The sequence below is a fragment of the Dipodomys ordii genome, unplaced genomic scaffold (assembly GCF_000151885.1).
Source record: "Dipodomys ordii isolate 6190 unplaced genomic scaffold, Dord_2.0 Scaffold78, whole genome shotgun sequence".
NCBI classification, from domain to species: Eukaryota; Metazoa; Chordata; class Mammalia; order Rodentia; family Heteromyidae; genus Dipodomys; species Dipodomys ordii.
The window spans coordinates 321,750-337,476 of NW_012267294.1; the positions used below are offsets into that span (position 1 = coordinate 321,750).

General features: G+C 40.3%; 2 protein-coding genes across 5 annotated transcripts in view; one reads left to right on the forward strand and one right to left on the reverse strand.

Annotated features, from left to right (window-relative positions):
- The first annotated feature begins 6,953 nt into the window (after positions 1-6,953).
- On the forward strand, positions 6,954-10,892 carry LOC105991850 (chromosome unknown open reading frame, human C1orf162). The gene is made up of 6 exons (XM_013024594.1): positions 6,954-6,981; positions 7,861-7,902; positions 9,267-9,321; positions 9,819-9,913; positions 10,127-10,176; positions 10,408-10,892. Exons 2-6 carry the CDS (start codon positions 7,872-7,874, stop codon positions 10,564-10,566), a joined length of 390 nt encoding a protein of 129 aa, XP_012880048.1. The 5' UTR covers positions 6,954-6,981; positions 7,861-7,871; the 3' UTR covers positions 10,567-10,892.
- Positions 10,893-13,268: 2,376 nt separating this feature from the next.
- The window catches only part of LOC105991955 (adenosine receptor A3-like), a 150,143-nt gene continuing 147,684 nt past the window's right edge, over positions 13,269-15,727 (reverse strand). For 2 of the 4 annotated variants that reach the window (XM_013024752.1, XM_013024744.1), the window contains exon 7: positions 13,269-13,524. In XM_013024752.1, coding sequence (XP_012880206.1) covers positions 13,486-13,524 — 39 coding nt within the window. In that variant the 3' untranslated portion in view covers positions 13,269-13,485. Of the gene's footprint in view, positions 13,525-15,569 lie in introns of those variants that run through there. The other 2 variants (XM_013024745.1, XM_013024746.1) reach the window with 1 other exon arrangement.

Below are 15,727 nucleotides of genomic sequence, written 5' to 3' on the forward strand. Positions count from 1 at the left end.
GCCAGTCAAATTTCTCATTTTTATTCTGCCTTTTGAGTTTAGTTATTTGATTGATCACTTTGAATAAGCAGTTTGCTTTAATTAAAATTTGTTGTAATTTAGGATTATAACCAAGTTACAGTTTAATTTGGTAACTAATTTTACCATCTTCCAATAAAGTGACAATTGAAACAATCTTTCATGTTTCACAATTCTAACTGGCAAGTTATGGGATACTTAATACTTTTGAATATTGTTCTTAAAATAACTAAAGCCAGGCATCAGTGGCTCATCCCTGTTATCTTAGCTATTTCCAACACTGAAATCTAGAAGACCTCAGTTCAAAACTATCAAAAAAGACCACAAGACTCCCATTTCCAATTAATTAGCCTAAATTAGCAAGGAAGTTGAATAACCATGAGTTCACATCTCAGTACCAAAAATTAAATATTATATATTAAATCATACCATTACTTTTTTTTTTTTTTTTTGGTCAGTCATGGGGCATGAACTCGGCCTGGGCGCTGTCCCTCTGCTCTTCAGCTTAAGGCAAGCACTCTACCACTTGAGCCACAGCGCCACTTCCAGTTTTCTGGTGGTTTATTGGAGATAATAGTCTCATGAACTTTCCTGCCAGGCTGGCTTTGAACCATGATCCTCAGATCTCAGCTTCCTGAGTAGCTAGGATTATAGGCATGAGCCTATAGCAAATACTATAAGCTCAGAATTTCAGAATCTCATATGAGTCTAGAGGATAATTGTCCAAAACAAAAGGGGTAGGTAGAGCTATTGTTCAGTAGAAGAAGATATGCCAGTGTGTATCAGGTTCCAGATTCAATCAGCACCAAATAAACTGGAACTCTACCCACTTTTGAGATTTACCCTATTCAAAACCCACATTGGTACATATTGGTGAGGAAACGGAGAAATTGGAACCTGTGTACATAGTTGGAAATAAGGAATGCCACAGCCACTGTAAAAGGTTCCTCAAAAAATTAAGAATGTAATTACTAGGTTATCCGCCACCTTCACTTCTGGATATATATTGTAAAGGAAGTCGACTGTGGTGGCATTTTACCAGCTTGTCAGGTTTAGGTGGATAGATTGTTAGCACCACTTCAAGGTCTGCCTGGGCAACTTAAGACTATCTCCAAAGAGGGAAGGTGTGGTCTTTGAAGGGATTTTTGTTTGTACACAGTGTTTATAGCTGTATTATTTGTAATTGCTAAAATATAGCAGCCCAACAAATACATGGAAAAGCAAGATGTGGTATAGCTATACACCTCAAAAAATTAAAATATATATAGGAAAGCAAGGCAGCATACACAAATTTTGGAGCAGGGTGTTTTAAGACTGACAGGCGCCATCTTAAGGCACCATCTTGAGTGTTCTTACTGGCTTCAGCATTTCTTTTGTATGTAAGTCAAATCAGGTTTCAACAAACTACTAAAATGCATATTTTTAATGGATTTTTTACTTGATTGTAGAATCTGCTTAGGTCTTTTTTTTTTTCATCTGTAGGTAATTATTTTTAATGCTGAAGCTCATAGTCTACCTGGCAGGCAATTAAGGAAAGATGAATTTTATAGTGGAAGACAGTCACAAACAAGTGAAGATCACTCTAGATTGAAACATCAATTTTTGTTATCTATGACATTTATGATTGTCCATAAACTCTTGACCCAAAGGTTAGGGAAAGAATTATCCACAAAAAGGATTGGAAGTTGCCTAACCGCAACTTATGAGCCAATACGATAACATAAGCCAGGGGCTGGGAAGGTGGCTCAGTGGTAGAGTGCTTGCCTCGCATGCATGAGGCCCTGGGTTCAATTCCTCAGCACCACATAAACAGAAAAAGCTGGAAATGGCACTGTGGCTCAAGTGGTAGAGCGCTAGCCTCGAGCTAAATAGCTGAGGGACAGTGCCCAGGCCCAGAGTTTAGGCCCCATGACCAACAACAACAAAAAAAAAACATAAGCCACAAAATGAGCTTCACATCCGTCTGCATGTCATGCTCAAAAATGATAACATTGAAGTACAGAATTCTGGGAAATGTTCAGCCTACCGAGTTTTCACATAGCAAATTCATAATTTCAACAAATTCTAATATGAATTATGTTTAAATCAGTCCTGTGGAGGGGCTGGGAAGGTGACTCAATGGTAGAGTGCTTGCCTTGCATGCCTGAGGCCCTGGGTTGGATTCCTCAACACCACAAGCAGAAAAAGCCAAAAGTGGCACTATGGCTCAAGTGGTAGAGCGTAGCCTTGAGCTGAAGAGCTGAGGGACAGTGCCCAGGCCCAGAATTCAGGCCCCATGACCGACAAAAAAAAAAAAAAAAAATCCTGTGGAGTCAATGAAACAGAGAGCAGAAAGAAGAGGTCAGAAAAGAAGTGTCTGAGCTGACATTTGGAAAAGGAAGTTAGCCAACCAGTATTTGATTTTATAGAGAAAATGTGGGAGAATATGCTGGCTTAACAAGTTGGGAGTAAAAGTTATATTTGAATCGTAAATATGGCACATTGGATTCTATTATAAGGACAGAGTAGCCACCAAATTTGTTTTGTTTTGATGCCAGTACTAGCGCTTAAACCCAAGGTCTGGGTGCCGTCCCTTAGCTTTTACACTTAAGGTTAGTTTGTCTTGCCCCTTAAGCAATTACTTGGCAGTGATTAATTGGAGATATTCTTGGGGACTTTATTGCCTGAGCTGGCTTCAAACTTGGATCCATAGATCTCAGCCTCTTGAGTAGATTACAGGCCAGACCCCTGGCAACAGCCTAGGCTAAATGGTTTTAAGCAGAGAAAGAATAATGACTAGGTTTTTGTTCCATTAAAAAAAATCACTTTGAAAAATTTTTTATTGTAAAGTTGATACACAGGGATACAGTTATATAAGCCAAGTAATGAGTACATTTCTTCTCCAAGTTGTATTGTTCATTTCCAAGTTAGTGTCCAATGAGTACCACTGCTGAATTGGTTCACCATTTGTCCCACTGTTTCTGTGCTTTCCCTTCCTCTCCACAAATCAGGTAAAACATATAAGACAAAGGTATAGAAATCAAAACCAGGGACAAAAAGGAATAAACCAAAGGTGAGGGGACCCGCAAACAGTTCAATAATAAAAAATAAACTTCTTGTTTCCATTTCTTGGAGTTTATTTAATCACTATTTTATGTGGCCATAGGCACATAACTACTGATACCTTGTAATCCTCTTCTAAAAGTATCCATTGGTCTCTGTGTGAATTTTTAGAGTGCTGTTTAATCATGTTCACGTGTAATTATTACTATCTATTGGGTTTGCTTGTAGATTTATAGGCACATTCTAATTATTGCAATCTATGTTTCTTTGGATCTGGCTTACTTCACTTAATATTTTTCCAAGTCTTTCCATTTCCTTGCAAATGGTTCTGGCCATTCAAACAAACTGACTAGAGAAAAAGCACTATTTGAAGAGAGGCAAAGTGAATTAAGGTGTTGAATCTTTCTAGCTACATGATACTGAAGGTCTTAACCAAAAAGTCCCTGGTAGAACAAATGGAAAGGAAGTAAATGAGAAATGCTAAAGGCAATATTAGGACCTGCCTGGGGACACTGAAAGTAGTAAAGGGTCAAGTTGCCTGGTTGGTAGGTTAAAGGAGTAGAAAAAGGGATCTTACGATTTAGAATAGAGAAGGAACTGTTAAAGAATAAAGAGCCCTGGAAGAGCACCAGTGTTTCCAGAATGAAAGAGAAAAGTATTCTGCAAAAGAGAAATGCCCAGTCATTGGAGACAGTAGTGTCATAATACTGAGACAGCCTCTTGTAGGAAGAGTGTACAGTAATCCATTTTCAGGGAGACTGAGTAGTACTAAAAGGGTCAAAAGTTTGTAACTCAGAGGTCTTTGAGGTCTGTTTTGAGAATAATTGTGTTTAAATGATAAGGACAGAGGATAGAAAACAAAGGAGTAAAAGACTTGAAAGAAGAGACAAGTACCATAGTTAGCATAACACTACTCACCCCAGGACCTAGAAGGAACCAACAATTGGCACAGGTAAATATTTTGACCTGAGAGAGACTTGGAGGAAGGAAGGTAAAAAGATAAGAATATAGACATTGTACAATCTCTAAGTGGGAGAACTATAGTCTATTATACATGAGGAGTAATTAGCATTCAACAGAAGTAAATTACTTCCACTGAAAGAAAAGTGAGAATGAACCTTGAAAGAACAAAGTGTTTCAATGTCAAGGTCATACAGTAGTCAATGGTAGAGAGCGCATCATGGGTCAGGCACTGCTAGGAGCTAGGGTATGACTATGAGTGTGGCTTACAGTTTAAAGCCTAGTCATCAGGGCATTGATTGAATAACAAGTGTTCCTAGTATCAAAACTGGAGTATGAACCCAGTTTAGGAATACATGAATGGCCTCAAACAAATTGCATTTAAATTGGTATCTGAAGAAAAGTAGAAACAGCTCAAAGACCCTGATTTCCCTACCACTACCACACCCCCAAGCTGCTTTAACAAGAATATATCTCAATCCCAAATCCAGACCCTTTCCTCTAGTCCTCATCTTACTTGACCTCTGAGTAGTATTTAACACTTATTCTCCCTTCTCTTGCCTCTGAATTTTCTCTTCTGCTTGGTTGTAGAACCTCCCAGCTGTATTTCAGATTTTTAGCCTGCATTCCTGTATTGTAAACATACGTAGCACAGAAGTCTGCTCCTTCACAGCATGTGTAATTAGTAGTAGTCTCATACAGGCAGGAAGAAGCCATCTTTGCCTACTGTCAAACCTCAAAGCTTAGACCTGAACATTTACATAGCAATAATTGGAGCAAACCTGACTTGGGGACAGGATTATGGGAATCTGATCAGAGAGATAAACTTTTACTATGGATTTTCAGATTAAGATAAAACTAGAACAATGGGTGGTCCAGCTAAACAGGGTGCCAAGTAAGATCAAATTAGAACAACAACAAAAAGCAGAGATGAGAAAAGCCAACCCCTCTGGGGGCCAAGGTTGGAATGACCTGCCTGCGGACAAGCAAGCACCTGAGCACACACCTGGTACTTTGCTTGACCTGGGGGAATAAGGCAGGAATCAATCCTTCACTTATGTTCCAGCATTCATGTGTGAAAAGATACAGAAACAGTTCTCACTGCTTAAGAGGATTTTTCAGAATGAGGCAATGTCCTTAAAGAGGAAGTCCTTCCAGCAAGTTAGACAAGATGTTTGCAACAACCGGTTTGGTGGTGGCACTGACAGTGGTGGTACTTTTTGTAATTTCTGAAAAACCGGACGAGTAACAGAAGCCAGCAAATTCAGACTACTGCATCTTATGACTGGAGTTTTTCTTGAGAGGTAAATACATTTACCATATACTTTTAATCTAGATAAAATAATCACCAAAAGATCAAGTGATCAAGTTGGTGATTTCTGTTACCTTTGTCTTTTTATTTGGTGGGGGAAGGGAAGGTTATATTTCGGAGGCTGCATTTCATTGATGGATTTAATAGTGATGATTAAGAGTCTCTAGTGCCAGACAGAACATTATTTATAGCACTGTTTACATTTTTGGTGCCTTTGTCAAAAATTTATATTGTTGTTTTCAAAGGGAAATACACCTCCTGTTTCTCTTGGCCTAAATATGAAAGGAGCTTTTTCCCCTAGCACTGTGGGATTGATAGTCTTTCAGATTGCAGTGGCCTAACTATTTTAGGTGGTAGCAGTTCTCTGAGATGGTTGAAGCCCGAAGGTCAAAGGTTATCAATGTACCAGACGTCACTGGTGATTCTGAATCTGCTGAATGGTAAGGTCTAGTGTAAGTTCATACTTTTAGTACAGTATATGCATTTATATCATGTTATATTATGTGGCTAAGACTATTTAAGAAGGAATTCCCCTGCTAATTCTGTTGTGGACTGTGGGCTTCCTGTTCTAATGGCTCAAACTTTTCACCAAAATTTTCTGTCAGGCTCTATCTGTCTGTCTGTCTGTCTGCCTGTCTTTAGATAGGATCTCACTATGTCGCCCAGTCTGATCTGAAACTTGAAATCCTCCTACCTCGCCCTCTAAGTTCCAGGATTACAGGCATGTCCCACTGTACCCTACTGGCTCCTTTTTTATCCTACATGACTGGTTCTAAAAACGTTTGGTGAATTGTGTGGTACTTTATAGTGTTGCTGTGTTGCTATTGTGACTGATGCATCCTCCCCACCCTTCCCTTGGAAGGCTTGGAAATTAGCTTTTGAGAGTTGAGCAATTAAAACACTGGCAGTTGGTGGCATGTGCTGATTAATTACCTTAAAACTCAGCTGGGCTGAATCACACTGAATCACACCTATTGTATTAGCAACTTAGGAAGCACAGATCTGAGGATTGTGGTTTGAAGTCAGCCAGGGCAAGAAAGTCTGTGAGACCTGACTCTCCAATTAATCACCAAGCGGAGCTGAGGTTCAAATGGTACCAGACTTTGAGTTCAAGATCCACTACTAACACACATGCACGCAAACACACCCCACACCCCAGCAGAAATAGTAGAACCAAAATATTTTTCATTTGGATATTTATAATATCAGTGGTGTTTCATGTACAAAATTATGCACTGCAGACAGTTGATGGAAGCATGCCTCATCATGTACCAGTGACTTCACGGGCCTTAAATGGCCTGCGGGCACTAAAGTAAAAGTGTAGCCACCAAAAAATAATTAGGGATGTGTACTAGGTTTTATGTGTTATTTACTTAAATAAATTGGAAACCACTTATATAAATAAGCGGGGAAACAGTTGTTTCCTTTAATCCATAGTTTCAGCTACGTGTGGTCAACTATGATCTGAAAATATGAAATGGAAACTTCCAGAAATAAGTTTTAAAAGAAACTTGCTTTGTACAGATGGTACATACTTGCAACCCCAGCTACTCAGGAAGCTGAAAACTGAGGATCACAATTTGAACCAGCCTGGACAGAAAATCTGAGAGACACTTACCTACAATATGGAAAAAAAAAAAGTGAAGAAGGTGTAGCTCAAATAGTAGAGCACCTGCCTTGAATGAAAAAGCTGAGCAAGAGCTCATGGCCCTGAGTTTAAGCCCAAGTACAAGCAAACAAAAAACGAAACAGAAAACCTAACCCTTTTATTGCAGTATATTGTTATAACTATTGTATTTCATTTTCCTTATTGTTACTAACCTCATTGTGTCTAAATTACCAAGTCAAATTTATCATAAGTATGTATAGAAAAAAACATAGCCCATAGGTAAGGAGGTAGATAGAAGATAGTATATGATAAGTTGTAGGTCTAGGTGAGGAAGTAAATGTTCCACTGTTCTATTTTTTAAAAAATGAATATCTAAGTGTCACTAAGGGAAAGATACTAAACTATGATAGGTAGTAGGTTTTTAGATGGTATTACTGTACATTTCTGCCTTTATAGTTTCTGATAAAAACTAGGAAAGTATATAACATGACAAACAGAGCCTACAGGAAGGACCACCAATAGAAGTTTTGTCAAAGTTTTACTTGGAATTACCAGGGAAAATAGAGGTAGACCGTTCATCTTCTCTTATACTTAATAGTTGTAACCCAATGCCTCCCAACCAGAATTATTTTATAGTGTTCTTGCATGTCCTATATATGTGCTAAGCATTATCACTATTTTACTTACACTGTTCAGTTTGTACATCGTTCCTGTTATTAGCTGGTTGATAAGAATCCAATCTAGATCAGTCAATTCTTGGTGCCTTAGATCAGATTGCTAGACTGAGGACTGGTAGCCAAGCAGGATAACCACACCAGGCAAAGTCTGAGGCCAGTTGTGGTGGCCCTTTTAGACACTCAGCCTATCAGTCAGAGAGTAGACCTCTTGCCAGGCTAAAAAGTTCCTGTTTTACTTTCAGGGGAAGACAGCATGGGAGGAAGTCACCCTAAACCCAAAATCGGTGAGTTTGGGATGAGCGTCGTCAGTTGCCTTGAGTTGTGTATAGGACTGAGTGGGAAGAATCAGGATTTAGCATAATGCAGAATCTAATGATACAAAAAATGGATAGAGCCGGGCACCAGTGGCTCATACCTGTAATCCTAGCTACTCAAGAGACTGAGATCTGAAGATCATAGTTCAAAGCCAGCCAAGGCAGAAAAGTTCATGAGACTCTTATTGCCAATTAACTACCACAAGGCAGGAAATGGGTCTCTGGCTCAAAGTGGTAGAGTGCTAGCCTTGAGCACAAAGCTCAGGGGCAGCACCCAAGCCTTGAGTTCAAGCCCCAAGACTGGCACTAAAAAGGAAAAAAAATGGAAAAGGAAAAACTACCTGGTCCTCCAACTCTGAGCAGACCAGCTGGGCAGCAGTATCCAAGACTCTAGGTTCATTTCTCTTCCAGTATACAGGGTAGGCTCTGGGGAAACCACTGTATCTGTTTAGGGCCAGCCACTATTAATAGCTACCCTGCAAACAAGCAGAAAAAGGTAGCAGTGTCCAAGGTCAAAGTCCTCAGGACTTTGATAAGCACTGGCTTTGGGTTTTACTGTTTGTTCTTGCTCCCAGATGGACAGTCTTGATTAGGCAGGGGCAGAATGTCTCCCAGTGCTGAAGAGAGGGAACACCTGAGGAGAAGTTGTGTTTATCTAAAGGACTGCTGTGGCTTCAAAACACTTAGCTCATTTCTTTTGGATGTTTACTGAATGATTTTCCAGGGTTTTTTTAGTTTTTTTTTCTAGTATGAAATTTGAACTCAGGGCCTCAGGCAAGTACTCTACCACTTGAGCCCTGGCCAGTTATTTTAAGGTCCAATTATAATTGTGACTTTTTACATTTTTGGTGCTGCTACTAAGGCTTGAACATTAGATCTGTGCTTTTTCATGCTAACCTGTCATTCTACCACTTGAGCCACAAGAGTCACAGCTCTGCTTCTGGGGGTGTGTGTGTGTGTGTGTGTGTTCTGGAGCTTGAACTCAAAGCCTAGGTGCTGTCCCTAAGCTCTTTTGCTCAAGGGTAGCACTCATCACATTGAGCCATTGCTCCACTTCTGATTTTTAAGTGGTTAATTGGAGATAAGTGGTAAACTGCAAATTTCAGATCTCAGCCTCTGGAGTAGCTAGGATTACAGGCTTGAGATATTAGCACTTGGATGTCTACTTCTCATTTTAAAGGATCGAGTGTTCTCACCTTCTGTGGATCTGCAGGCCCCTTACTAATCTCACACTGCTTGTGTGTGGAGGGTGTGGGGGGGAGCTGAAATGTGAATGGGCAGGACAGCAGAAGGAACCCAGTTCACTGATGCCTCCCTTCCATCTTCTCTTGCAGACACCATTACAGTCCCACCAACCAGCCCTGAGCCTTGCCACCTCAATCTTCCCAAGTAAAGGCATTCACTCCATCATTTCATCTGGGTTGCATGGCACTGGATTTAGTGTTGACAGTATCTAGGGATAGGTACTAGAAATGGGAGTCTGGGGAGATGGCATCAGAAACAGTAAAACTATAAAATCATGGTTTGAGCTTAGGAATGGAGTTTCAATTTGGTCTCTCAAAGCTTTGGGAGACGCAGAAATCTCTGGACTCACCCAATGTGAGGGGTGGGAGGGAGCGGGGTGCGGGGGGGGGGAAGGAAGGTAAAACATGGATTAGTTGGAGGGCAGGAAGGGGAGAAAATCCATAGCTCTCACTGAGGAACCAAATGCCTGTATAACCAGAAGCAAAATATTAATAACCAGTGGGTGAGCGTGAAATCCACTAGCCTACGTGAGAGTCATTCCAAGGGCTTACTGGCAGACAGGAAAGTTACACTTGACTTTCAGGAAGGGCTTCAAAAGGCCCAACAATTCATCTGCTCCTTCCTTCCCTTTACCAAAACAGAAAAGAGCATTTAATCTTGGCCTTTTTTGCTGGAGTTCTACTGACTCTGCTGCTGCTAGCCTTTGTCTTTCTCATCGTGAAGAGCTGCAGAAGGTGTAAGTGGTGTCTGGGGAATGCGATCACCTTCTCTCTGCCGTTGAGGACAGGAGCCAGTGAGGGGGAGGAGGCAGGGGTGAGATGAAGCCCGTTAGCCTGCCTTCCCTGATTTCCCTGCCCTCCTCACACCACCAGAGGTTGAAGGGAAAGACTCCCCCACTCCTCCAGGTCTCGTTGGTGAGATATGTATGTCTTCCTGGCACGTGTTGTAGGTCATTCCAATTCCCAGACCCTGGATTCTGGCTCAGATCCTCCTGCTAAGGTAAGATGGCCATGTTTCCAGGACACTGGAAGGTCATTGCAACTGGGATTTCCCCCAGATTTCCTTCTGTATTGTCTACTGAAATAGTGGTGTCACTTCCTGAGCTCTAGGCAAATGGTTCTTTTAAGAGTTCTTATCTTGTTGGATTCTTGTACTGAAGCTTTTGGGTCACTTAAAAGATATCTTTGGCTCCAAAATGAATTCACTTATTCCTCTTTGTTTTCTCTGAAGCTTTCAACCATACAAAAAGACTCACCTACCTATGCCAGCATGACTTTCAGACCTTCAGAAGAAAAGAACAATCACTTGATTGAAAACAGCTCTACAGACCTGGATCCCATTGTATATGCCCAGGTTAAAGTGACAAACTCACAGCTGCTTCCTCCATGAGCCTTTAATTCCTCTCAGTCCTCCCTCTTTTTTTTTCTTTTTACAAATTTGGGGTCACAGCCTGTGTGTGAAAGTTCAGAATTGTTTAAGCATCATCTGGCAATACTATCATAGTTTTGAGTACCAATGGTGGATCGTTTTCTTGGCCAGAGAAAAGATTGCTGCCTCCCTACTTGAACTGACAGCAGATGGCTCCCTGAAGGTCTTTCTAGTATCCTTCCAAAGTATGTGTGACAGAACTTAGTACAATGTGTCCCTAGCTCACTGATCATCCATGGAGTAATTAACCAAATGAGTAAAAGGATCTTTCAAGTAAAAGGCACAAACCCTCTACAAACATAGCCTCCTTCTTCATGAGTTTGTTTTTGTCACCTCATTCAGAATTTATGACCAGAATTCTACATACATATGAAGCCCATATTTTATTTTTATTTTTGAGCTTGTATGGAAGTTGAATTCAGGCCCTTATGCAATTGCTGAGCTTTTCCTGCTCAAGGTTTTCCTGTTCTTCGGGCTTTTTGCTGGATTATTAGAGACAAGAAGCTCAGATTGTTCTGCTCAGGCTGGCTTTAAACTCAGAGCTCAGCCTCATGAGTAGTTAAGATTATAGGTATGAGCTACCAGTGCCCAACATGAAGTTTATATTTTATAAAGCATTATTCAAATGTGGATTTGTATCTTTCCTAATGTATGAGAGACATTCATAACCACCTTATGTGAGACCAGTCATAAAGATGAATATAAATGTCCTAATGGATAATTATGCATAGAAAATCTCATTAAAATATTAATAATGGGCTGGGGCTAGGTCCGCCTAAAGTCATAAAACCCTGAATTTGAATCCTCAGGGTTTCCAAAGAGAAAAGCAATCAATTTATTTTTCACTAGGTAAGTTTATTCTAAAATTCCTAAAATAATAAGAAATCAAATCCAGGAAAATTCATAAAGGGAAGTTTGTAATAAATAAAAGTAATATGGGAAGGCTAGCCCTAACAGCTAACTAAAATTACCTGTTTTCCTAAACATGATTATTTAAAGCAACATGTTTATGGGACATGAATAGACAAATCTATGGAATATAATAAAACAGCTAAAATAGATCAACACACAAAAGGAAATATAGAGTATGATGAAGATGGCATGTCAAGTAACTTGGAGGAGGTTGATTTATTCACTAAATGGTGTTGACATTTTTAAGAATGTAGCTAGGGGACCATTCACTCCTATCTCAAAATAAATTCCAGATACCCCAAAATATGGTTTGATTATGAAATGCTTCCAAAGCTCATGTGATCTGGCCTTGGTTACCAGCCGATGGGCTTTGAGGGAAGCAACAGATCCTGAGAGCCCCAACCCAATGAATGGATTAATCTCTACTGGATTTACAATTTGATTATGTTTTGGGAAGATGAAAGAAAGTGGAAGATGGAACTCAGCTGGAAGAATAAGTCACTGGAGGTTTGCTCTGCAAAAATATACCTTGTTCCCAATTCCCTTTTCTCTTTGTTTCCTGGCCGCCATGAGGTGAACAGCTCAATGTCATACCCTCTCTACCATGATGTTCTGCCTCACCTTAGGTCCAAAACAGTGGGTCTGGCTGATGTTAGATTGAGACCTCTGAAACTGTTAGCCAAAATAAACTTTTCCCCCTTTAAAATTAAGATATTTGTCAACAACAACAACAAAAACTAACCTAAAAATTTAACTATAAAACCATTTAAGGACTAGAAAATCATGGCAGAATTTGTTAAAATAATTTCAGCATAGAGCATATCTTTGCATATATGACACAAAACCTGGAAATCAGAAAAAAACTAACATGACATAAAATATCACTTTAAAAAGGCAAGTAAAAAGCATGGAAAACATTTACTTCATCTCATAAACAAACAACTCATTTTCTCTTTTCTTTTTTTTTTCTGGGTCCGGTCGTGGGGCCTGAACTCTGGGCCTGGGCGCTGTCCCTCAGCTCTTCAGTTCAAGGCTAGCACTCTTACCACTTGAGCCACAGTGCCACTTCTGGCTTTTTCCTTTTTTGCTTATGTGGTGCTGAGGAATCGAACCCAGGGCCTCATGCATGCAAGGCAAGCGCTCTACCACTGAGCCACCTTCCCAGCCCAAACAACTCATTTTCTTAATATATTTTTTTAAAAAGAATAGGAAAAAATATCATAACTCAATAGGAAAACAGAACAATGAATATCAATGGTTCTTAAACATATGAACAGCTTCATTCAGAGTAAGTGAAATGGTCATTAACACTACAATTAGAACTACAATTTGATGATGTCTATCAAAAAGTTTGCCAACAATCTGCATTTAGGGCAAACCAAGATACATACTGTACAGGGCAAGGCAAGTTGGTTCAACTACCATGAATAGCAGTTGAGCAATAGTAAACACTTTAAATTCTATTTCCAAGAATTTCTAAAAAATCTAAGGATTTATCCTACTTACCAATATAGAAAGGTACTATCTAACTTTAATGACAGTGTTATTCAAGTTAGCTGAAACTTAGACTTGTAGGCATCAAATCATTGAGCCAGGTATTTACACAATCATCACAGAATACCCTGAGCTTAAAATTAGTTTCAATTTAGGTACAGAAATAGAGACACAATGAGGTTAAATAACTTATCCAAGTTCACTCTACTAGATGTGATAGCAGTAGAACTTTATTCCATTTGAGTGGATGCTATAGTTCACACATTTACCCATCATGCCCAATTATCTATAATCGCAAAAGACTTGAGGATCTCTCAATGTCAGGTGATAGGGATTGGCTTATGGAGTACAATGTAGTCATTAAAAAAGAATGAAGCTCAAAATATTCTAACAAAATAAGCTCTCATCTGATGTGATGGCATATACCTGTAACCCCAGTACTTGAGGTTAAGACAAGGATTACTCACACAGTCTTCAGAGCATTGGCTTCCAGTATTGAATTTGAGGGAGAAGCTAGTGAAACAGAGTTGGATAAAGGCACAGACTCATTGCAAGACTAGTTTAGAGAAATAACCCCACAGAAAGGCTGCAACATCAAGGAGAAGCCAGCCCCAGGAGGGCAGCAGAGCCCTATGCTCTTCTCCAGTTGGCTGACTTCAAGGAGCACAAACTCCAGGAGATCTTCCAGTTTTGCCAGCATCAAACAGTTCTGCCAACTCTGAATCTGGAAGCCACTTGAGGTTTCCAGTTTACAGCTAGAGCCTTACAAACACAGCCATAGCAGCATGCGTATGCATGAGTACTAAGGCTTTCTACTTGTACGTGGAACATCCAAACCCATTATTCTCCCCTCTTTTGCTTGAAGTTGCCCCCCTCCCTTTTTTTTAACAGCACATGTCAATTTTAGTCTTCAGATTTTCTGTCTCCCAACCACAAGAACTGGTATGCAGCAGGAATTACTGGAGGAGAAAAGGAGTAATTAATCCATCACAGACTCAAAAAGTACTTTTCTAAGGAAAAGAGGGAGAGGGAAAAAAAAAGCTCTTGAATCCTGGATCATGGCAGCAGAACCACCTGAGGATTTCTCAGGAAAATGGTTGCATGGACAGTGTAGGTAAGAATCGATCAAGACAACTAAAGATGTCTGTCTCTGTCATGGAAATCTGCCATCCCATATTGTCTACTAGGGTGCCTTGAGCACAAACTGAATAGCTGAGTACAGAACGAGTGGATGGTGGCCCCTTTGTGGAAATTCTTTACATGGCCACATGGAGGGATGGATGAGAGTTGTTTGGGGACAGAAGAAAAGCACTGTGTGTGTGTGTGTGTGTGTGTGTGTGTGTGTGTATGTACCCATGCATGTGTGCCAGTAGTGGACTTGAACTCGGGGCTTGGGCACTGTCCCTTAGTTGTTTTGTTGTTGTTGTTTTGTTATTTTTGTTCTCAAGGCTAGTGTACTACCACTTGAGCCACACTTCTGCTTGCTGCTTTTTGATGGTTAATTGGAGTTAAAAGACTAATGGACTTTCCTTCCTGAGCTAGCTTTCAACTTTGAACTTCAATCCTCAGATCTCAGCCTCCTGAGTAGCTAAGATTACAGGTATAAGCTACCAGGGCCCGGCTGAGTGAGCACTTTTAATGCAGAATGAACCTCAGGTAGGGAAGGTGGTCATACAGAAACATGCACTAGAGCCTGGATGTGGTCAAGAAAGACACAAGCAGAATCTTATCAACAGCCTTTTTCCTTGTCCCACCTCTGCTCAGACTAGAGGGCCATTGGATTTAGCCAGAAACTCCATTCAAGAGCAAGATTCTGATTGGGGCAGTGGATACAAGGTTAGAGAAGGCCTGGGGTCTCCCAGAAACAGAAGGAAGGACACTATAGGAAGAAAGGAAAACAAATTATGCAGATGAGGACATGATTTTTACCCTTTCTCATTGCATATTACCACCAATGTTCATCTCATGTTGGTAATTCTGGCACCAATAACAATATATTGCATATATCTGTGGCAGATGTCTTGGTCTTCATTTGTGTTTCCTGATTTGGATGGATATTGCCACTTTTTACCCTTTCATCAAAATTGGCATCTATTTGCTCAGATGGCAGTTTTGACGATGTGGTTAATGAGCCAGTCTTCGCTCTAAAGGAAGCTGAAAGCCATACTATTTCCCTTCTTTTGGGTAGGACAGCATTTAGGACTAATTCAGACATGAGTTAGACTATTTCACTTTTTTTTTTTTTTTTGTCGGTCGTGGGGCGTGAACTCTGGGCCTGGGCACTGCCTCTCAGTTCTTCAGCTCAAGGCTAGCACTCTACCACTTAAGCTATAGCAACACTTCCGGTTTTTTCTGTTTATATAGTACTGAGGAATCAAACCGAGGGTCTCATGCATGCGAGGCAAGCACTCTACCACTGAGCCACCTTCCCAACCCAAATTATTTCACTTTTTAAGGAACTTTAACAATGCTATCCTGGGAGAAGTTAGTCATAACTCTAGAGTTTAACATTGGTCAGGAATTTATTAGTTAACAAAAAAAAATACATGTTATTTCTGACCCAGATTCTGCACCTCTTCTTCACTCCTGGCCAATCAAATGCCAGCCAGCTAAGGTCTGGAGATGTTATTTGGTGGCGGCCTTGCTCAGCGTGGTCTGTCCTAGCTCTTCTGACTACCGCTGCTGTTGTTACCTGGCTTCGAATGAGGCTGGCAAG